This window comes from Psittacula echo (genome assembly GCF_963264785.1).
Source record: "Psittacula echo genome assembly, chromosome: 6".
NCBI lineage: Eukaryota > Metazoa > Chordata > Aves > Psittaciformes > Psittacidae > Psittacula > Psittacula echo.
In genome coordinates this window covers 20,196,595-20,220,956 of record NC_137743.1, presented here as the reverse complement: position 1 = coordinate 20,220,956, position 24,362 = coordinate 20,196,595, and the positions used below count along the sequence as shown (strand labels likewise).

The 24,362-nt window shown below is 40.7% G+C and overlaps 1 protein-coding gene across 1 annotated transcript; it reads right to left on the bottom strand.

Annotated features, from left to right (window-relative positions):
* Positions 1-3,496: 3,496 nt before the first annotated feature.
* TMEM273 (transmembrane protein 273) lies at positions 3,497-23,588 on the bottom strand. Its single transcript, XM_080621272.1, has 6 exons — positions 23,265-23,588; positions 18,299-18,349; positions 17,345-17,455; positions 15,115-15,139; positions 4,430-4,456; positions 3,497-3,596 (listed from the first exon to the last, which is right to left on the bottom strand). The coding sequence occupies exons 1-6, from the start codon at positions 23,314-23,316 to the stop codon at positions 3,551-3,553; spliced, it is 312 nt and encodes a 103-aa protein (XP_080477398.1). The 5' UTR covers positions 23,317-23,588; the 3' UTR covers positions 3,497-3,550.
* Between the last annotated feature and the right edge of the window lie 774 nt (positions 23,589-24,362).

Below are 24,362 nucleotides of genomic sequence, written 5' to 3'. Positions count from 1 at the left end.
GAAATTCCAAAAAAAAAACCAAACCTCTTGACAAAAATGACCTGATCTTTCATTTACAGGCACTAGAGAGGCCAAGAATGATTCAGGTTGCAACTGTTTTGACTATTACATTTGCCATTCATTTTGTTTGGAAGGAGCTGAATCAGACTCTTCCTCACACTGCTCAGAGCTGATTAATATTAGTGAGGTCTGATTTACAGGATTTCTCCCACAGGCACTTCTTTTCTACCCATGCAGTTGTACTTAGTCCAGTGGATTTTTGTCTGATTTATTACCATGTGAGTGAGTGCTGTGCCAAGCTGTGTGACTCCTGCAGTTAGTCTCGATTTGCACCGATGTAGCTGACAGCAGGATTTGAACTGAATGATCCCACTGTTACTGTGGCACATGCATTGTAATCAAAGCCAATGCTGCATCGTTATCTCTTTAGAAATGAATGCTGTGTATGCACCTCTTAGCTCACTTCTTGTGTCTGCAACTGTCTTCTCTTCTGAATAACTCTATTCACAAGCATCATTATGTTGCTGTGCATCTGCCATGAGGAGACGGTAGGTCCAGCATGACATAACTGGGGCATGTGTCCAAATGCCAACTCCAAAGGCCTTCCCACTGTTATCGATTCAAGGGAATGCCAGCAAGCTCGGAGTGCTCAGCATGGGCCGGCGTAACCTGTGCTGGACAGTAAAATAGGCGAGTGCAGATGTCTATTGTGCTGGTTGTGGAATGCCGGGGCTGCATCCTTGATCAAGAATTAGTGAAGCGAACACTGTCTTTTGTCTTTTGACTGAATGCCTCCAAAATGCTCCCCTTTCATCTGGTTTTCCTTTACTGATTATTTCCAAGCAGTGCTGTGCTACTTGGCCCAAATTCAGGAGCTACTGATGCTGCAAGCAGTGTTGGTAAAACTGGTTGTAAGAATGGGCAAAATAAGCAACTCCTTGGGGTGGCAAAAGGTTGCCACAGCAGCCCTGTGCAGCAGTGGCAGCGTGCCCAAACCATTCAGTGGCAGCAGAAGCAGCAGCTCTGGGGGTCTCTTATCCTCAGCTGTCTTTCTCAGTACTGTTCATCTTTTTCCCATACCCAGTGAGCCAAGGCACACACCAAGGTTTTAGGAATCCATAATCTATTCACCACTCCAGTACATTTGCCTGATGAAGGTTACTAACTTTAATTCTCCAGGCTTTTCTCTTCTACCGCTTGTAGCTTACCATTTTTGGTTTATTTTCATATTTATTTCCCATAGTGTACTGAAACGATGTGAAAGAAATGTTTGTTCACACAAATAAGGGAAGGTAATAGCTTCCCTCCCTGACCACATGATCTCTTCTGTTCCAAGTCTAATTAAAATGGTACTAAAGGAAGCAAATCAATTAGCAGATACCTTACAAAATGGTTTATTCACTTACACATATACACATACACAATTACTTACAAGTATCACATTTCTGCTTTAGTTTATCTGTTAGCAAATGCTGCTAATGAACTGCAGTGTTACTGACCTGCGTAACAGACACCAAGGAATCCAGGAAAAGATACTATTTTCCTCTGAAAATAAACTTTACATTTTGCTGTTCAAAGTGTATAAAAAAAAAAAATCCAGTTTTCTTTGCATATTTGGAAAATTACATGCTTAGCTAAGGTCAGAACAAAACCATATTCAAATCCTTTCAGTTACAGTTACAAGTAATACACTATCTTATTCTTCAGAGAAACAAAATTCTGATATATCTGCTTTTATGATCTGACAGTGTGTTCACTCTAAGTCCCTGACTCAGCACATCAGCTCTGGCTTTAATGTGCAGGGTTAATTGCAGCTCTTCATGGTCCGAATGTTGATTATTGGATGGGAGGCCCTGGTTTCCATGAGTTTTTGAAGTTATATTTCTTAATACACAGAATTTCTAGGTTGGATTATTTTTTTAAAAGTTGGATACCTTGTGTTAGATTACAGTAGTTAAAAACTGGAAAAAACTTTATTATGATCTGTCACATGGCATAACTGAGAGCAAACACTGGTTTAAAAGTTAACTTTAGGAATGTATGTTAGATGAGAGATTAAAACAAATCCACATGTCTGCAGACATTGGCCTGAGTGTAAAGTTTAGGAGGATCCAATCTATTTACAGTTTGCGGTCTTTGGATCTGGATAGTGGGTTTTGTAAGTTGCAATTAAAAAATGTAACATCCTGCTTGGAGTCATTCTGTAATGTTACAACATAACAGTTATGCCTGTGAAATATTGTGATGTTCCTTGATGCTGTTTGTGACATCTACTTGAGGCTCTCAAGCCTTTGAATCCTGCTGGGTTTCCTGAGAGGAGCTGCAGGAATAGAAGGGGATGCCCAGTGTGGCATTGCTCCTAGCCAAGTAGCATTTGCTGCCCTGTCTTCACAAACTGAAAGGAAAAACTGGCTTGAAATATAAAAATCTCCCTGCTTTTCTCACACCTTGTGATGAAAATATCTGCTGTAATACAGCATTCTTGAAAGAAGTGGGTTAAACAGAACTATAGCATTATTTTCTGAACTACAGGCTCACAGCTTTGATAAAGGTTGGAATGTGTTTACAAAGCAACTTGGGTTTAACCATTTAAAATTATTTAAACTATTCCAAATATTCTGAGACAAAGCTCTATTTTTTCTTCTTGTCACGCTCACTATAATTGGAGTCAGGCAAAGCAATTATGATGAAAGCAAATTCAAGAGAATATATATTGCTAGAACAAGAATGAAGGGGCTGGGAGACTGAGATTATTCACTAATTCTGATTGAATTTAGTGCATTGTTTTATACTAAAAAATAGTGGTGGGTGAATTTTGGAATTGTCAGATTAGCTTTTTTGTAGAATGATGGCATTAAATGTTTTACTTTGGGTGCCCAGAAACTTTCTTTTTTTTTTGAGAGAGTACAAAACTGCTTTTATTTCAATGTTCTAAAAACAAACCATAAAAACTATTATTTCAAAAAGGAATTTTTAATTTTAAATTATGCTTAATTTAAAAGGCTGAGATTAGAACTACCACCTACAGTTATACAAGACATTAGTGCTAGAGTTAAAGAAGGTGTAACTTTGGTGTGAATGAAATGTTTTCCTATTAACAGAGATCACGTGTTTCCTGAAAAAATTGAGAAGCTTTGTTCTGCTTCAACTTCGAATGATTTTTTTTTCAAGTTACTTCAGTCATTATTTACCTACCTTGAAATACAGGTGTGACCATGAATTCTGCTGCTTAAATGTATTCCTACCTTTATTTAATTGATTTTAGAAATCAATCATATACTTAGCACAGACTAAACAGGATCTATTAATGAGCAGATCTCCTCTATTTGATTTTTCTCATACATTTCCTTCATATACATGCTGTTGGGGATGACAGGCTTCTTGTGTGCAGGTGATTGAAGTTAGCATGCACTAGAAGCTCTTCCTGTAATCAATCAATCAGTCTTTCAATTAAAGAACAAAGAAAGGAATTGGTATTGGTGAGATTCATGTCTGTGTGCAAGAAATTTTTATTGATCCTCAGACCAGGTAACTGTTGATTGCAAAAGGTTTATTGATCATTTGTACTTTGTTTTCCTGGTACATTGATGTCATCTCTGAAAAGAAAGAAAAATCACAGGTTAACAATAATTTGCTGACTTTGGTTTTACCTGGTATGATTCATAGCATCATTGTAAAAGCTGAGCTAAGAGACACCCACATAAAAATTGGAAGAATTCTAAAAAATTATTAATAGAGCTGCTGAAATTACACTCATGAACTTCCTTCCACTTAACTTTTCCTAGATGTATCTGTGTATCTTTGGAGGTATCTGTTTTTCCTAAGTGAATTAACAAATGTATGATTCTTGCTGCTGTGATGATTTCTCAATGCCTTCTTTGCTGCCAGGTAGGATTTTGCTGCCAGGTAGGATTCCACTAGCAGCAAGCAATGCATTTTAGGGCAGCATCCTACTATAAGAACTGCAGACTCTGGATTATCATCATTTGGGCCACTTCCCAGCATTGCCTTGCCACATGAGTAGAGAGCAACTCAGCAGCTCCTGGATCCATATCACGTCTGCATCTTTCCAAGAGCTTACCAGTTGGAGTACCTGCTAATGTTGGGGGAGTTGCATTGCAGCTGCATAGGGCAGACAGTATTGAAGTATGCCAGGGTCTTATGTTAGGGTATTCCAGGTAAACAGCTGGGAAGGATGAGGCAGCTAAATTATGTGCCTTAGGCTATGCAGAGTGTCTGGCATATCTGGGCTGTCACTAGGAAGTTAGGGTAGCCCCACAGCCTTTATTGCTGTGCAAGCCTTTCCTTTACCTACGTAAATGTGTAACCTTTTCCTACGTTGATGAGTTTTTACAACATCTACGTGTCTGCCTAGTACTGTCACTCCATCTCTCTGCTCCTCCAGTCTCCCCCTTGTCCCCGCGCATACCTGTTTTGGCTTGATCCCATATTTGACCTGTAAAGTACAGAGAGTGAGATATTGTGACTTTCAGAGCAATAATCAAAGATCAGCATTCAAAGAAGCAACACATTAGGAGCTGGGAAAATTCAGGAACTTACTTATTTTTTTCTTCACTGCTCTTATCTTTTATTCAGTTTTACTCCATCTAGCGTCAGTGTTTGGAAATAAGATCTTGCCTTGCAGCCTTCAGCTTATTTTTACTAGATCTCATGACTCTACTGGGAAATAGTATTCATCATAGTTCCTTTCCTTCAATACTACTTAAGCAGTATTCTGGTGACTTTGCTAAAGACAGAACTCACAGGAGACCTGGCAGGCAGGGAGGGATATCCTTCTTATCTTTTCCCTCAGTCTTTTTTCTTCTCTCGAGAGTAACTTCATCATGTGTCTTCTAGAAAGCTGTGCTGAAATTTTCTGTCCGTGTGAAATTTACTGCACTAATCATCAGTACCTGTAAGAAAGTTAAGACCTGATTCTCATTTTTCTAGTTTGAACTGGTCATACAACCCATGGGAGACCATATGGTGAGGCATATATAGACAGGAATTGGAGGGATTTTTTCTGCTCTGCTCCTCTTTCTCCTGTATTTCTTTCTCCAGTTTGGGGCTAGGGTGAGTCAGCATAGATCTATAAGGTGGCAGTGCCTGCACTGTCCTGCACTGCTTTCACAGCTGAATTTCCACACTGCCTGCTTTGCCAGGTCCTCAGGGAATTCCAGGGCATCCAGAGCTGAAATGCAAGGAGGGAAGCTCGTCAGCACCTAGCCAGCATCTGCCTGCCAGCTCGCTTTGTCTGCAACCTGGTGACAACACTGGAGGTACCTCTCAGCACTCTTTTGCCTGCACTGGCGTCTGGCACTTCACAGACACAAGGGATTTCTTTTAGTGATACAGCTCTGATGTTACCCAGGGTGTCACAGTTATACAGCAATATTTTTCAGCTTGCTCCAAACAGTTTGTGGCAGCTCTTTCCCAGAAAGAGGAGACATTTCAAAACATAATCAGGGGACCTGACATGGCATGAGCTTATGAACTTGTCAAAATTTCTTCAAACAAAATAACTTGAGCATGTGAACCAAGTTATTCAAATTCCTGCCTGTCTGGAACTGCAGCCATTAAAAACAACAATTCCATCCTCTTCTTCTGACTGTGATAACAAGTTAATGCAAAACAAGGCCAGTGCAAAGTGATTTGAGCTAACTGGGGTGAATCAGCAATGGATTAGGTTCAGGGGTGTTCACTTTATCCCTTCCCCAGCCTGTGTCTGAGGAGAAGGTGGCAGAGAAATACTGGGAAAGGCATTGTCTGTCAGTATGGTTTCTAAGTGATGTCCTGCCTGTGGCATAATCCTAAGTAACTCAGTCCTCTGCATACAGAAAGAGCAAACAAGGGACTAGATGGGAAGCCAATGGTCTTCTCTGTTTAGCTTAGTGTAATTGGTAAGTCACCTAAAGAGAATGGCCTTCTTGCTGATGCTCTCAGGCAGCCTTCCCACTGTTAACAATGCCAATGCCAGGAAAGGATGGTCCAGGCTTCCCCAGCACCTCAACTGTAATACGTTACTACTTCCCTTGTGACAGATGCCTTTGAACAGCTTGATCTCTCTGAAAATGATTTTTATGTTATACCATATAGATTTTTGGCAGGGCCAGTTCCACGAGGCCATGGAGATGTGCGACTGCCTGACCAGAATATGCAGCTGCACAGGGAGGCAGGGGGAAGCGGAGCAGAACTGTCTGTTGATCCCATGCTTTGATACCGTCCAGGAAATCATTGAAGCTCACTCAAAAGAACCAGTTCACAAACACTTTAAAAACAGTATTTCCACTTAAAGGGGTAGTTATTTTTCAGTACTTGTCTCCACCTCCTGGCCCTTTCTCCCAGACCTCTTGTGCTGCACAAGCATTTTAATGTCTATGTAGTAAATCACATTTGAGAGTGGGCCAGGTGTTGTTTTTAATGAAGAAAAATAAACAAACAAATACAACCCCACACCTAGTTACTTTTCAGCCAGTGTTTTTTTTTTTTGTCTTTGTTCATTTACAAGTGCATACAAATTTTCCATTGAAGCTGTGGGCCTCTTTGATGTATCTTTAAGGCCAATTTAAACCCATATGGAAAGCCTCTAAGCCCATGAACTTCTGTGAACCTATGAAAAATTCTCCACAAGTCCCCAAGCATTTGCAGCCTGTAAGGCAGAAGTCATCATCACTGATCATTTCTGTCAGATTGCTATTTGCTCTCTGACACCAGGCTGTAAAGTGCCCATAGAATATGGAGATGGATGGTTATAAGCAACGACCAGAAAAAAAAGACTTTGGATTTGTTGATACCTAGTACAGGTCATTCAAGGAAGAACTCTTGGAGAGTAAAAGATCAGGGAATTGAAATAAATTATCTGTCAGACTACATACATGTACTTAAAAAAGGATCTATAAACAATCTTATTTTCTGAGAAATTACTGAAAGAAGTTCCATCTGAAATTAGTGATTCCTTTTTCATATGTTTAGTGTGAACTTGCTTAGAAATTAAATGCAGTACATGCAATTCTGAGAGTTGGAATATGCATGAGTTCTGTTTTGATGCTGTTCTTTCTGGCTAAAAGCTGTAGAACTCTAAGTCCCTGGCGTCAGGAGGCCTTGTTTTGTTTTGTTTTGAAGTTGTCCTTTAGCTATGGCAGCAGCTTTCATTCCTAACTAATCCCTTGTTGTCACCTCCCTGACAAGCCTAGTCAACATAAAGCTGCTCAGTCTGGGTGGCAGACAGGTGCCACCTGGGAGCAGGGGATTCTCTGCTCAGTGACATCTAATATTTGAGTTACCCTGGATGTCTGTTGACAGGAGTGAAGAGGGTGCTCTTCCAGAAACATTTATCTTTTTTCATCCAGACTCACAGCAGCTCCAGGGAAAAGTAGAGTCGCTTATTTATTGCAGGAATCAGTGGCACCAGCAAGTTTGCCAGCAGAGACCACTATGGCTGTGGAAGGAATTCCCTCTAACAGGTGCCTGAATATTACCAGGAAAATATTCTCCTGAATCAGCAGGTTTGGCACCAACTCTTACAATGAAATGATTCAGAGACTAGCCCTGAACAGTTGTGCAGAGGGGTAGGAAGGAGTAAGGATTCCTCCCTGTTTGGCAGCTGTGAAAAGGTCAACCACAAATGCAGCCCCCAGATCTGAGGGGAGCACAGGCATCCCGGGCCAGATGCTCTCCTAGGGAATGTGGAGGGTGGCCAGGGAGGAGCAAAAAATAGCCAGAAGTGTGGCTCTGCCCATCAGGCTGGTAGCTGGCATCAGTGAAGTATGCTGTATCCTGGAAATGGGTTTAATGAATTAATCTTACCCTAACAGTCTGGGCTATATGTGTGTGGAGATATATATATATATATGAACTGTCTCTGTGTGTATGTGTCTGTATATGAAGTATTCCCCCCATTCAGGAATGGTGCTAAGAGGAATTGAGAGCCTGAAAGTGCCTAGAGAGCTTCTTAGTACTGCTTTTTAAACCCTGGTATCCCCAGCACAGTGCAAAGCTTAATGTCCATGGCTTTGAAGTGTGTGATATAAAGATCAATTTCATTTTATGGAAAGGGTAACCTAAGCCAAAGTAACTTGTCCAAGGTTGTTCAGAAGAACAAGTATGGCTAAACAGGACGTGACAGAAACAGGCAGAAAATCTCTAGTCACTGGTGGCCACTGCCTCAACCCAGAATAGGTATTTAATTTTTTTTTCTGCAAATATATGTGTGCAAGGAATTGAGACAGACATTTCTGCTGAGATCATGTGCTCATTTTTTAACACTTAACACAAGCATGCTTGGAGTTGTTTAGGCCATCTCTGTTTGTGTGTTACATTTATTTACAGTAACATACATTATTATGGCATTTGTGCATCTTTAAACTCATTAAACTCAGTTCCCAAGATGTGTACTAAGAAAACCTAAGGCACTGAATGCAGCCTTCGTTCTATTAGCCATCCATTAATCCCTACTGTGCTGAGTGAACTGAGCCTGCTCTGGTGTATCACAAGGGCCAGGCTCATCTTGTGCATGTGGTATCTGCTTCTTTGGCAGAAATGCAAAAGCACTTCACTAAGAGGACTGTAGCCCTCCAAGTTGTCTTCCACTCTCATTCCCCCAGTAGTGGATATTTGGCTGTGGTGGTGGTCAATAGTGGATATTTGGATTAGTGGATATATTCCCCCAATAGTGGATATTTGGCCAATGTGAAGGGAAACCTTGCAGTCAAAGCAGACCAGAAAGGAATCTTTTTGACTGATTTTGCAAAGCTTATCATGGAGGAGGCCAAGTGTCTTTGCTGGCTCTGTTTATCCTTCTTTGTAAACCTCCAACAACTTATGAAAACTTTATGTTGACCTGATGATTGGGTTGTCTGTAGAAAATGTTAGTTGGCAGAATGAAAGACCCTGCAAAGGGCTGCCTGGAGAAAAAAAAAAAAAAAGTGGCAAGTGAAAAAACAACTTAAGATTTAGCTGAGGGGTTTAAGAAAAAACACTCAAGTCTTTGACCCCAGAGGTGTCAAAGATTCTGCTGAATCTACATGACCATTTTCTCCAGATCCAAGATGACACTGATTGTCATAGGTTAAAAGGAATATTCCTGGGAGAGGAAAAGAAAAAGGAAGCTTGTTTTAGGAGAACAAAGACAGATGCAGGCAACTCAGTGGCTCTAAGGAAGATGAGGATTACTGAAGAAATCCAGGAAATTGTCTGGATTACTGCGGACTTAGGGAGAACAGGGGTGCATGTACAGTATGGCTAACTTTTTTTCCCTTCAATGCGTCATTTCTGTTGTTGCAAGATTCTTAATGACCATGCATGAGAAGGCTACTTTGAACTGGTCACAGCTCCTGTAAGGAGGAACTGGAACACTGAAACTCAGTTTTGCCTCTTCCACAAGTCCAAAAGATAGCTGGGGCCACACAGGAATGGAACTGTGAAAGATGAAGACTCAAGGCCCTCAGCCCAAAACAAGGTCAAGGATGCAATCAGTCTGTCCAAGAGCAGTGGTCTGCAAGGTATGGGGGGGAGCTGTGGCATACTTTGCATGGTATGGGCATTACCATTTCTAGTCCTTCAAATAAGAAATAGGTGTAGGATACAAACAAGGGATGAAGAAAGCCCAGGAAGCACTGGGAAAGATGGCCAGAATGGAGATAAGAGAATAGATGTGGGAAAATAGGTGCTTCCTAATCGGAAGCAACAGAGCTCTGCAATTTCCATCAGCTACAGTGATGGTCATAGGCAGGTGAAATCTGAATAGCCTTTGAAGCTTTTTGGTACCTTCTCCAGTTCTGTTTCTTCGCTGTTTTCCCATATTCCTCTGCTGAACTGTTTTCCCATATTCCTCTCTTTCCAGACCAGACAATGTTTTCTTTGTACGGCAGAAATGCCATGGCTGCACTCAACAAGGGCAGAACCGAACTGAGTGGGGAAAGGGAGGTAACCAGTGGGCTGAGGCAGATTCACTGGGGTGTGTTTTTGTGGAACTATATGAAGTGATTGTTGTTCCAGGGAGGCCCATCCATGCTGCAGTGTGAGCTGGCTTCTGCCAGGTGTCTTCCTGGCAGGTCTAGTTTTTGACAGCTGAAGCTCTGGGTTTTGTTTGCTGTTATAAAGCAACTTGGAGGATTCTGTCTGTTCCAGGCACTGTTCTGCTAATGCAGAAATATGAGGCCGCTCAAGGAAGGACTGCCCACATCTAGTGTCAGTGGTGTTGGATGGCTTCTGATAACAGGTGTGCTTCTTCCATTCCATTAGTCACCATCTTTTGGATAAGGGTTTCTCCTAGTTACAGGTCTGAAGACCAGGCTGGGAAGAGACCAAGCAGCTGGGACTCTACATGAAAAACTATGCCACCTTTCCAAACCATTCCATACCAATTCTTGCTCTTCTGGTAAGACTGGTAGCACTTGAAAGCTTTCCTTGGAATAGTAGTGACTATGCTTAACAAATTCCTTTCCTATGCCTGTATTTGTTACTTGCATCCCATGTGCTGAAAGAGGTGAATCAGAAAGATAACGTGACAACTGGTAGCGACTGAGGGAGCATGCTTAAGCAACCGGAAACTTGGAAGGTACAGGCTGAAATCTTGCAGGTAAAGATAGAATGCTATAGTGCCCATCTCCTGGGAGCATATGACAGACACAGGTTTATGCTTAGGAAAATGTGTGCTTCTTCATATTCACAGCTGCAGCTGACAATTTTTGTTAGTACTTTGTAGTGATAGACAATTCAGTTGTCACGTATTTTGTGTAATAAGTCATAGATTTAATCTCCCTCTGCAAAGGTGTCCAAACAAATCCTGTTAACTTCTTAATGGTGGTCTTAGCAGGAAGCCCATGGCTTGAACAAAATGTGGAGAATGAGCTAGCCTCATTCCAGTTGCTCCAGGTGGCAAAGTGAGATACCTTACTGCTGGGAAAAGCGTCCTCTTAAAGTCAGGTCAGTGGAAGAAAACATGTCTCCAAGTCTGACATACTTACACAGGAGGAAATCACTTCATTGAAAAGTAATTAAAGCTCACAAAAGTTGTAGCATGGCTTAAAACAAACAATACCTGCCCCTGTTTCCTGCTCTTTTCATATAAAAATCTTCTGTGGAAAAGACATCTTAGTCTGATTAGGAACTGTATAAAGATAATTTCTTTGCAGATTTATTTTTGGCATCATGCTATTTCAATTACTTTTGCCATTGAACATGCCTATAGTAGAGCAGCAATATGTTCTTGCATCTTAAGCAGATATAGTTTCAATGGATAGTAGAGTGGCTGAGACAGTATCACTCCCTGGCTGCAGATGGAATGTATAGTGTTACGTGCGAATAGCTGATGCAGTATCTGAGTCACTGTAATGCATTCCAATGCCCAGTGTCCTGTGCAACCTGTGTTTCTAGAACACGATCCTTTTTTCTTGTGCACCACTCTTCCAATGACACGTTCAGATAAGGCCAAAATCTCTTTTCTTTCAATGTGTGAATTTTTATTTGTAAATTTCGGGCCCATTTTCCAAAGGGCACACTCTTGTGGCGCTCTCAAGTACCTCTAGCATCAGAACTAGGTCTCCAGTTAAGTTTACTTCTGAGCTCAGACTCCAGTGATTAGACAGGTTGCGTCTCTCATTTGCGACTGATAGTATCAGTGATATGACTCATGCCTGCTTGACTGGCTTTCTGTTTGGTAAATGGTGCAGACCAGTCTGGACTATTTACATCAGAAGGAGATGCTCTCCTCTCCAAAACAGAAGATTTGTTTTTCTATCTGATTTTAAACTTGTTTGAAGGATATGAAATTTTCAGATCAGATCCTGTTCACTGTCTGCCTGTCAGTGCAGCCGGCTACAGATCTGAACATGACAAAATGCTAGGAAAAAGGTTCTTGGCTCAAATGTTTAGGCTAAGGCAGTTATGGAAGTTGGAAGAAACAGCAGCTCAACATTCAAACTTGCATGTGATTGCCCCTTTGTTATGCCAGCCACCTCTGATGTTTATATTTTCCAAGTGGATGATTTCACCTAACGTATTACCATGGTGCTGTTTTTAGTTAGGCAACAAGGAGACTGAAGACTTGCAACATGCAATAATATTCCAAGCCTGCCTCTGTTCTCCTAAAGAACGTTTTGATTCTCAAGAGTGCCTTGTGTGTCCTAAGCATAGTCTAGCAAGGAAAGAGAAGTCGGTCCCTTGCAAGAAGTCAAGTGGGGAAAATACAAGAGAACATCTAGATGCTGCTTTGGGTAGCAAGAGAAAATGACTGATAAGCTTGGCACTTGGTTGATGCACCTTCCAAGCTCTTCTTCTCCTCCATCAAATACCAGAATGACTTGTACATTGCATTTAAAATCTGATCTACTAATGAGTGATTTACTTGGGGATCTGTAAAACCCAGTGAGTGGCATGGGGAGTTTTGGTGTGTGCTGTTGAGTGTTGAGGCAACAGATTCTTTTTTGCTATTGCAGTAGGTTTGAAATATGTACCTTTGCCTTTTCAGTAAACATTCTCTCTCTCCATTCTTTTCCTTGTCTCTGTATGTCTCTTTTTTTGTTTCCTGTCAAAATAAATCTGGCTGCTATGCACTGTAGTTAACCCAAAATACTGCTAGTATTAAATGTGCCCAGACATTTTTATTAATACATTAAACCTGCATGAAATTTTTAGGCATTATAATTTACCAAGCTTACACCAAGATGGCATTTGAAACTGACATGAGCTATTAATTAAAATAGAGGGCATTAAATAATTGTCAGCTGACATCTAAATTACTGTTTTGTTAGCTGACAAAAGCTTGCCTCAAGCCTCTTTCTCTTCTCAAGTGTTAGTAAATATCCCATTGAGTTTAAGGGCATTCCATTATGAATTGATTATTTAAATCTTAACATTATATACCTGACTAAATAAAGTTGTAAATGCTGTTAATTATTTCACAATGAGCTGTCAGTGTCAGGTGGGTGTAGAAGCACTTCTGTTTTAAGTGTTTGGGAAAGTATCAAGGGGGACACATCGGAATGCTTCCTGATTTTAGTGGAAGCCTGTTCTTGCAATGCGTTGGTTAGGTTTAGCACCAGCTAATTGGGGTTCTAGCATAAAAAAAGATTATCTTCATCAATGCCTTCAACTGGTATGAGGCTGAACAACTCCGTTGGCTATGATAATACTGTGCTGGGTGACACCTACTCAGAGTATATCCCAGCTAGGGAGAGAAATTACCAAAGGGCTTGAGGCTCTTGTGGGAATAATGATGTGAAATTTACAACAAAATTTGGCTAAAGGTGAGTGCTCTGTCAGTTGGATTAAGGTTTTTTCCTGAACAAACACTAATAATCATAACTGGTCAAGAGAAATGAAGTTGTCTGCAGAAGATACACCAGCTCTCGTCTCCAGTCCTAAAGAATTGGAGATGATCTTGATTATCACTGAGGGTTTCAGGTTCCCTGCATTCCTGAGTGATTCAAGATGGCTGTGCGACTGTAATATTTGATATACATAGTTTTGCCCTCAGACATTGTGGAATTATGGCTTCTTTAACTGGTCAGTGTCAGTAGCTCTAAGGCAAAGAGTTTGAGTATTGTGTCACATTTCCAGCCTTAAAACCAGTATTTTGCTGTGAAGCTGGAAACTTCACTCTACCTTTTAGCAAATGCTTGTAGGCTGGGGTAATGTAAGGTCATCTTTAAAGATGTAAAATTTTGATGTGTGACAAAGTCAGTTGCTTTCCCTAGAAAGATCAGTGGATGGTATCATAGATGTTCAAACTGTTTCAAAAGAAAATATCACACATTATAAGCAGCAAGGGGATGTAGAAAACAACGAGCAGTTTGTAGATTGTCTGATCTATCATATCATCTGCATTTCACCCAGGCAGTAAATTTATTGCCTTCTGTGTCCGATCTTGACTTTGTGCCTCTTCTCCTTTTATTTCCTTTTTTCTTGGCTCTGGTCTCTGGGTTTTCTGCTTCAGCTCGGCTCTTTATCATGCCCTTCCCATCATTTTTCTGTTTATACCATCCTTAATACACCAGAAAGTTTACTGGGCATTCTAGGTTTGTTCCTCTGGCCAGATAATCATCTTAATTTATTTTAGGTTAATACACAGAATTTTTCAGTGTCTTATAAGAGAATAGTGTGTTACCAGAAAGGAAACATTTTGTGACAGTTGTGATAGTTTGGGGAAGTTTCTCCCTGGTAAAATAACAGATGCTTTGCCTTTCTCTGTTGGGCAGGCAAAATATTGAAGTACTTGCTGCAAGGGGTGCCCTTGCTTTGATCTTTAATTGAATGTAAGAACAACAAAATAAGCAAGGGATGCTTTGCTCTCTTTATGAAGAATGACTGTGATGGGGACATCCTTCTATCCAGCTGTCTCAGGAAGGCCAAAAGCCATTTCTTAGGTCACTGGATACAGCTGTTGCCTTCAGTTCATGAAAATGCTGATTAATTAACGTCTAATGGGTTTTTTTAGTCACTTACAAAATGTCTCAAAGGAACACAAAAAGGTATCTGTAGATTACCATCAGTCAACAGACAACTTGCAATCCAAATTCCCTGCTCCAGTACATCTCTACCCTATTGTTGGTCCTTGAAGAAGAGAAGTAGCCGTTGCCTAAGCAGTCTAGCACTGCCTCTTCTACCTGTGAATCCATCACATGCTCAAAACCTGAAATGGTCTCGCTGCTTCTGGGTTAGGGGAAGGCATGTGAAGGTCAAAAATACATTGTTTCCAGCAGGAATGATCACTGCATGACCTTGGCCTGTAAGAATGCTTTTGAAACAAGGCTTTTGGCTTTCATCCCTTAAAAATACCTTTTTTTTTTTTTTTTAATGAATTTGCTATTATAATACATAGTACAAACACAAAAAAGAAGCTTAATCAAAAGTGTTTGAAAGATTTTCTTTTTAAAAAGAATCTCAGTCAGCTGTGATTTCCTTCCTATTTCTGAAATGTCAAAACCATGCTATAAGAAATTTCCTTTTTTCCACACAGATCCACTAGATACACTGTGTATCACGGTCCACTACATGCTTTCATGTATGTTATGTGTTACTCAAATCACAGTTGTGGGGAAACATCATGCATAAAGAGCATTGCAGTTTGTGTATTGCACCACCTCAAAAACCACGTGGGACAATGACTCTTACCTTCTATCCAGTTTGCCATCTGACTCTAAAAAGACAACAGGAAAATATGGTTAGCTAAGAAACCGGGAACAAAATGGTGGTAGGCTTGCTCAGAAGTTATGAGGATGCAACTAGAACATAGTTGTACCTGATAAGATCCACTCATTCTTTCTGAGGCAACGATCTTTGATATTAGTAGTGTCATGCAACTTTCCTAAAGTCCTTACTCCTTCCAGTTATAATATCTTATGTTGATTTTCTCAGACCTGTATCTCTGCTAATATTTTGGATGTTTTGAGCACGACTGTAGCACATTTCCAGAGCATCACAAGAAGCAAATTTGAGGGCAGGTGCTTCGTGAGAATGAGGTGGAAGCAGTTTCCTGTTAGGCCTGCTATGTAGTGCCACTAAAAAAAGCATTAGCCATTTGTCTTTCAGGAAGCGGCATTACGTTGTCAGTCATATCCTCATGAGGTACTTGGGCTGTCTGTATTCAAAATTATCCTTTAAAAGACCAATGTGTACTCTAAATGGGATGAAATCAGATTGTGACTTATAGGCTGAGCTCACTGTAGCAGTACTGAGCCCATATTGCTCGGTCTGGTTCACTCCAAGCTTAACAGTCAAGATCACTGCTCTCCTCTTTACCAAGTCATGGTGTGCTAGTGGTTTAATAGAGTTAGACAGTTCTGGATGCCAGAATATTGCCTCTCATTTGATTAATGCAAAGACACAGCCACAGAAGCAAATTTTTCTGGATACAGCACACGGACAAGCAGCTCCTAGTCCTGTGCTGTAGCAGCCTGACTGAGTTCTCTCACTGCATTTTCCTTGTTTAATGTCTGGTTCATCTTTCAGGTTGGAAACTGGATACATTTATCAGAATAAATGATTTTTTATTACTTTTTTAAGTGGACTGCAAAAACTGACATTTTGCATGCAACCAGAGCTGTAAAGGTGCTTTTTTGAATTTCAACATGGAGATTTTTAAATCCACCACAGCATCCCTCCCCATGGCAGGGGGGTTGGAACCAGATGATCTTTAAGGTCCCTTTCAACCCAAACCATTCTATGATTCTATGGCATACAGAGAGCAAGGCCTTCAGTCCCCAAACTCTTTATAGTTCCTCTTCTTTCAGTAAGGATTATTTCCCCAGGTATTACACAAGATTGCCTCACTGCTTCCATTTCTGCTATGGTTTTCTTCTAAGCCAAATTCTCGTGTACTACTAAGAGTACAGACCTCTCTTAATAAGCAAAACATAGGTTGCAAAGATTTGCCTTAGCAGAGTCCCGGAGCTCTTCTTTTGCAAAAAAGAATACCTTATACAGAAGTTCCAGTCAATCTGCTAGAACTTCGATTTTCCTTATTTGCTCTAACTGTTGTTATTTTATGTGCTATGCTCTTTATTTCTAGCTCTTAGTTGCAGCTGAGTGTTACTGTGTGCTGTAACTTTATTTTGCAGATGACAGTTGTATTTCAGCAGTGGAAGAAATCATAGTATTTGTTCTGTATTGCTCTGTGAAGCACTTTGGAGTCCTGTCAAGCAAGAGAGCATCTGAGGATGGAGGGCAATGGGATAAATTCTGCCTATCACTAACTTCTGTCTACTGAAATGATGGTCATTATTCAGTTTAAGATTTTGGTTTTGAATCCAAAAGCATGGGTTTTAAATTGTATGAACTCAAAAGGAACTGTTACTACCAGCAGTTATGATTTTAGATCAAAGAGCCATTGCCTGATTCAGATGAAAAATGTGCTTTCTTGTAACAACTTGAAAACCAGTTGCAGTGGAAAACTTACAGTTTTGCTATATACTCTGATGGAAACTGCATGTCTTAGAGCCAGTGGCATTTGAAGGAAAAGTCCAGAATCAGTGAAATAAATAGTAATTTTTGTTAGGAAGTGTGAGCAAGCCTCTTGCCCATTCTGCAGATGCAACAGGTTCATTAGCTTATGTTGAATAGACAGAATTCTGTTTAAAAATTAATTATTCTAGAAGATACCTAAGCAGTATGCTGAAGTGGATCTGTTTCTTTGATAGGGTTAAAGAGCAGAGTTGGTTATACCAAGATGTGAACCTGCAGTTACAAGGACTCCAGCACTTCAGACGTTTTTTAAAATAGTTCTTCAGAGGAACACTAGAGCTGTGGCACATTCACAGTTCCTAACACTGAAGCTCAGATCCACTGTATTGGAACGTAAAGAGATCTAGATCTCTGACTAAGAGAGCAGGAGTATTCTTCTTACCTCCAAAAACATCGTCAATCATCTGTTTTTTGATCATGCAGATTATTACTGCTACGAAAGTGATCGCTAGAAATGCTCCCAGAGTAACTCCTATAATGACATATGTGAAATCTGCAAACAGATTTGAAAACAAATCGGTGAGTATACACCGTTAAGTAATACATACAGTCTTTGTGTTTCAGATGTGACAAGAAGTTTCCAAAGTTTAAATGCATCTCCAAATAAACAAACTTATTTATTCTTCACAAAGGCTTGATAATGCTGAGACAGACTAGGCAGCTGAGAAGAGTTTACTCTTTCAGCCCTCTGCATATCATGAAACCACATCAACTTGCAACTAAGGGGAACAAAGCCATTTTATGATAATGAATAACTTTAGCCTTTGGTACGAGTAGGTTTCAGCTGAGTTGTTTAGCTAGGGCTCCAACTTCCCCCACCCCCCAAAAGTGAAATTCCCCATTCTCACTCCCTTGTCATTTTGTATCCTGCCAAACTCTTATTCCTACTTCCCACAGCTGCATGCATGTATCTTCACCTCCACCTCCCACTCCTGAGCCCTATGCCCTACCCAACTGTTCTGCCTCTGTATATCCTCATTGAGAGGAAGCAGGAGAATTTTTAAGTGTAAACTAGGTGCAATTTTGTGATTTTTTTTTTTTTTTCATCATTGTGTGTATATAAAGGGCCACCTTCACCTGTCAGGCAGGAGAATGCCTGTGTTGAGGGCCTGTGCTCAGGATCTATCCTCCCTATGCTCATTTTATTTATCCAAAAGTGCTTTAAAAGCTCCAGTCACACAGCAGAACTCTGCTGTGCTAGGCAAAATACGAACATGCAATCAGGTGATTATCTTCTACACATAAGTATGCAAAATCTTCTACACGCATTAATTTTTGTTGCATTTCTTTGCCCCTAATTTCCTGTCTGGATGCGAAACTCTCACCATGGTCTCACCTATTTCCTCCTCTGAGTTTCCAGAAGCATAAACCTTTGCTCTCCAAAAATCTGAAATGGAAACATTTTGTCCTGTTAGGTTATCAAGGAGAATACTCTACATTCAAGAAGAATGTCTTATCTGGTTATCCTGGTAAAACTTAAGAAAGGATCTGAGGCTTTCTGCAGTACTGAATAGTTATCAGTCAAGTTAATAAGGACATCCTAGGAATGTGGCCACCACATGCCAGGTTTTTTTATTTTATATTGTGTTAGTACTGTTTCTATTCCAGAGTTTCCTCCATGCAAGCTTGGAAGCTGTATACAAGAAAAGTTGCTATAAATCAAGAAAAAGACTATCAATGCAGTAAATATAATGACATGCTAACAAGAGAGAATATAGCACACCCTAGCACCCCTCTCCAGAAAATTTGTGAGCCAGTCCCTCTTATAGTTCCAGGCTTCAAAATGTGATTTATTGCTGGTAGACAAGAGAGTCTTTCGCAAGAGAATCTTATGGGCTGCAAGCAACCTTTTCAGAGACTCCCATGCCAAGTTCCCTGTTCATCAAAAGGACACCATCCTGGCCCTTCCCTTCTCCACAAAGCAGTGAGTTTTATTAAGCCTGATGCTCAAAGCCTGCAGGCCCTCAGCATGGAGTGGCTTTGAAGAAAACAATTCATTCCCACATAATTTTTTGAGGAAATATTCAAAATTTTCCCAAAAGAAAAGAAGTCAAGAGAAAGGAGAGGTAATACTTAGTTTTAATGTTGCTTGCTTATTATAGGAAATGGCTAAAAATGTACACTCAAATTTTCTTTTTCAGTGATGGGCATATTTCCACTGAAGTCTTTACTAGTTGCTCCAAATAATGTAACTGATGTGTAGCTGTCTGAGGTGTCTGGGGCATGAGAAGGCTTTAAAGGCAGATATGACTCCTGCATTTTAAAACATCATGCTTCTTGAGGTTTGGGGAGCTGTGCTTTCATTTCTTGTCCCTTAAAATGATCACTAGAAATACAATTACTTTTAAACTTGAAGCACAGTCCTCCCACTCCAAAATCAGCCTTTTGGGTACCTTTACAGAAATCTATCTTGTGTCTGCTTTTCAGACTGCTGAAACTCTCAAGCTGAGTGTGGGCTCTGGGGCTTCCATGGTTATGTCAGAAATATCTGATATATTGGGTGGCTCACAACAGATTCATTTTTATTTCCTGGTCTTAATCACATTTCTAATCCCAAATATTCATAAATTATGATCCAAACCTCAAAAAATCTGGAGACAAGCTTAAAAAAAGAAATGTTGAGTTTTAAAGCAAATATATTTTGGGAACTATAATTCTGAGCTGAAAGTCCTTTTTTGCCAAACTTTTCTTCATAATTAAAATGTCTGGAAACTTATTTTATACAAGTAGTAATGTTTTCTCTCCAAAACCCCCATGACACTCGGAGAAGGGAGTTGGGAGGGCTGGGGAATCCAGTTGCAGCTATGATCGCAAAAACTGCTGTCCCAAATGACCAAAATCAAAGTTACAAAGAAAAGGAAATTTAAAAAAGAAAAAATCTAACACTCTATAGTGGGTGTAAAAAGCTCCTGAATTTCCAGATTAAAAAACAGTCTCTTTGCTCTCGCCTGTGCATTTATTTCATTATAAATTAAAATGAAAAAACCACCTTTCTTCCATCCCTTTAATTATTCTTTGTGCTCATATGAAGAATGTTTTAAATTCAAATATAATAAAAGTGATATTGTAATACTTTAATTATCCTAATGATCATTATACATAGACCTTAATGTATGCTTTCTAATGGAATTAAACAAGTGACAGATTATGTGTTTTATGGCAGAAATAATATTTTACATGGAATATTTTATGTAGGTCAGTTTAATATATTGAAATTAAATTATTAGTTTCTTTTTAAAAAGGGAGGAAGGGAAATCTCTGAAAACCCACAGGACTAGACAGAACACTTCCAATTCATATTTTCAATATGGTTTTAATTAAGGTTTAATATTGTTTACTGGGTACTGCTTAAATACAATTTGCTGGTGAGGACTGTGTTAGATAGCTGGCTTCTGTCTGTTTTAGGTTCTTCTTAGATGAAAAGATGTGAGTTGACTAAATCAAACACACGTGTTGCTGTTTGACCCAGATCTCATCTTCAATTTAGATCTTTTGGGGATGTACACAAAGCTCCTGCTACAGAGAGGTTAGAAATTATGCCTTAAATTCTGGAATGCCCTAGTCCCAGTGCTAGCTTTCTGACCCCTTATCTCTGTATTTAAACTAACTCCCATATCTTGAACAAGCCCTCTGGACTTGCAGAATATTTGCTTCTGAGTGGAAGAGACTTGCAAGTGAATGCGGTATCTATACTTGAGTGACTCATGGATCATTTTGCAAAGGGTCTTGAAGTAACTGATGGTGCTTTCTCACTTCTCTTATGTACCTGGCTCAGGCATAGCACGCAACTGGCACTATAATATGGATGTGCCCTCCGGGGCCCTGGCTGCACCAGGAGGCTGGTGAGAGGTGTGGGCTGCATCTCTAACTGGCTGTGGAATGTTTCTCAGTGTGTTATGTTGGCAGAGAGTCTGGAGCTGAGACAGCAGAAGACAGGTCCTGCGTTAGAGGGGGGGGACCAGAGAAAGAATAAGCGTGGTTGTGCTGAGGCAGCCTGCCTGAGGAGCTGGGTTTGATGTGGTATGCTGTGGAGCCAGATGCTCAGCTTAGGAAGCTTTACTTCCGTCTGCCCGCTACAGTCCTCTGTCACCGTGGTTACCTCCTCCAAAGCAGAGCTCCTGATAAGGTAGTGGACCTGCAAATAAATATGCCTGGCTGGGACTGGGCTGAGAACCCTGGTCTGTGATCCCAGTGTATCCCTGGGCTGGTTTAGTCCTCCTCAGATGGCACACAATACTGGGCAAAGCAGAAAACAGCTTTTGATCTGCACTGGGGGACATCCTGTTCTCCCTGTGCCCTCTGCTATGTAACTGTGCTCACGAGGTGCCTTGCCCATAGGTCAGTGCAGTGAGGAAAATGGTGCAGAATGCAATTTGCACATAAGATCAGGGAACAGAAATAGCTCACTTTCCCACCTTATTAGATACTGTGAGCAACTCCCAGCCATAACCTGCAGGGACAAATGGCAGTATGTGCCTCACCTTTCTCAGTGCACAGCACTTGCTTTAGTCCCTTTGCTCACTGCCTCCTGCTTCCATGTGACTTCTCCCTTCCTCCCCATCTCAGATTTCTCCTCATTGCAGCACATAATGGCTGGTCCTGTGGCATTGCAGCAGTCCGGGGTTCAGGACCATTTCTCTTTGGGGCAGCAAATGGGAAAGGAAGCAAGTATCTGGGGAATCCTGAGGTAGGCTGTAAAAAGGGGTGGCTCACAGTGGGTGCCTGAGCAGTTGCAGAGTCAAATAAGGAATGCCCATGGCAACAAAGAGGTTACTAGCAATGCGCCTGCTGGACATCATTCATGAAGAACATTATTAAAAGAAGTATTTTGGCTGGTATTTAGTGTAGCAGAATTCCCAGCTACATATGAATTTCGTAAGATAGGCACTGTTGGCATCCACGCAAATGAGGTCCTTCCTTGGTCCTCAAATTAGAGGCAAAATCCTTCTCTGTAGCAATAGATGAAGACAGGAATCACTCTCACATGGAGACGGAAATTGTTGAGCTCTAGTCTTTGCCAGGCACCCCTCCATCCTAGGCCTATAGATTGCCTGCACCTTTCCATGTGCCAGTTGGAGGCATGTTAATTTACTTTCCTTTTATCTATTGCAAAGTGCCTTTTTGCTATGGAACATGTTTTGCCGCCCTTGAATCTGCATCTTTTTGCTCTAAGCAAATGCTACTGTATTAATGGGACTTGTGTCATTTGGTTGGTGAGCAGTAACTAGTCAGTAATCGAGGAGCAGATGTTGCTGACTCCACATCTGTGAGAATGGTTGGTTATCTCTGTCCTGTGTGATGGACAGTGTCCATTTCTCTGGAGACTTGGAAGTGTCAATAGAAAGGTGCAGAGGGCTTGAAAGGCCAACAAATAGGATAGTGAGAGCAACAACATCCTATGTGTACCCTGAGAGGGACTACAAGAGGATAAAGCACCTCTGTACATCTATGGATAGCTTTGCTCACAGAAGCTGAGGCAGGATCAGGTGCCCAGTGGATGCGAGCATGAATAGCTGGTCTGTATGCCTCAGGCAGGAGTAAACTGCCCTTGTGGGATTCCCCAAGAGTAGATGATGATTTTGTATGAATTTCTGCATGAAGTAGGATAGTGTAGAAGGTGTTCATTAGGTAAAGATGAGTCTTACTTAACGTCTCAGAGACCTCAGTAACCACTGTAAACTTCTGCCTTTGTGGCTGCTGCCAGCCCCATCCTCCCCATTAGTCTACATTAATCCCAGTGTTAATCTGACCCCTCCTGACACTTGCTATCCATGAGCCCCAGTTCTTCCCTGCACAAATTGGATGTGAGTAACTGTGAAATAACAAGCAAATTGTGAGAAAGCTGTGCTTTGGGCTGGCAGGAAGCGTTAGAAGCAGAATGAGTCAGAAGCATCCGGTTCTGTGAGTGAGAGTTGCAAAGACCAAAACTGGCTTGCAGATAACATGCACACTGATCAAATTTTTTCTTATACTCTGCTGAAGTACTGTTTTCTATACAGTGCCAAACAGGATGTTCAGCACCTCTGCCATCTAACCTGCAAGGATGCAGGTAGTGAAGTTCACGGTATCTTCTGGATTCACACAGCAGACCCTTTAGCACTCAGTCTAGGAAATGCTAGCTGAGAAAACTCAGCAAAATACCTCACTGTCTCAAAAAATGTTCTCTCCAAGAAACAGAGTTATAAACAAAGTTTTAAACTTCATACCTAAAATTAGACTGGGAAATAAATAACCCCACTACGCTCAGGGAAAAGGGAAAGCTCTCAAAAAAGAATTGAAAAGAAATACGAGAGATGACTTACGTAAGAGAAGAAATGCCAGTAGCACTGATACCCAGCTTGTTAAGAAGGTCATTGTGAAGCTCTGACACAGAAGTTTCACCCAATTTTCTGAATTCAGCTCTTCTGCAGTGTCTTCTTAAAAAAAATAAAAACAAAACCAACCCCAGACATAAAGCAGGTCATGTGACTATACTGGGAAACTTCAGCCACATCCTGAGTAGTTACATTTGCAAACAGGAGTTCCCCTTTCTGGGTTTCAGTTAAACATATAAACAAATTCCCCACTTGAAGCTGTTCTGTGGAAGAGGTGCACAGGAACAGTCATAGCCCAGTTCAGCTGCTTTGCTCTCGGAGGTACCTTTAAACACTAACCTTTATTTATTAAAAATTGAAGAAGTCCTACCACAGTTAATTGGTCTTTGCTCATGTCTTCTAAATCCATGGACATGCAAGTGGATTTTCTGTCTTAGAAGGAGGACCTTCTAAGGCAGTCTCTATCAATGTTGCAGTATATTTTTGAATTCAACATGAACGCCATTGTAACATTTAGAGGAGAGGAGTACTTGTCTAAACATTTCGCTTTCATAATCAGCTTTTTAGGAGTGGAGTGGAAGAAATCCACCATGGCTGCAAAACCATTGCAAGCCAGTTCCTGGAAAAGAACTTACACCTAAGAAGAATGTCCTGCCATAGTAGGAACTGAAAAGCAAGAACTTACTAGCAGGTGATGCTTCTGATAGAAGTCAAGTTTATTCTTTGAACCACAAAGAAAAGATTTTTCTTCAGGAAAATTCATCCTTCAAACAGGTTAACCTGTTCAAAAAAATGAATGACAGCAAAGTATACAAGTATTTAGCCATTTTTGCTAAGTGAACTCATTCCTCCCAACTCATTTCAGGTCCATCCTTCAGAAAAGCAAGGCTCAAAGAACATGAGCCCCATATTTTTTTGCGGCAGATTTCTGTGGAGGGTCTCTATTGCTTTTACTTCTTGCCTCTTTATGTACCTTCCTGCTTTAGAATAGTCCTTTGCTGTGTGGTATTTCATCTCATGTAGATACTTATATACACCAATCAAAGTAATCTGAAACACATTTTAAGTGAGAGGATTTCAGAGAGA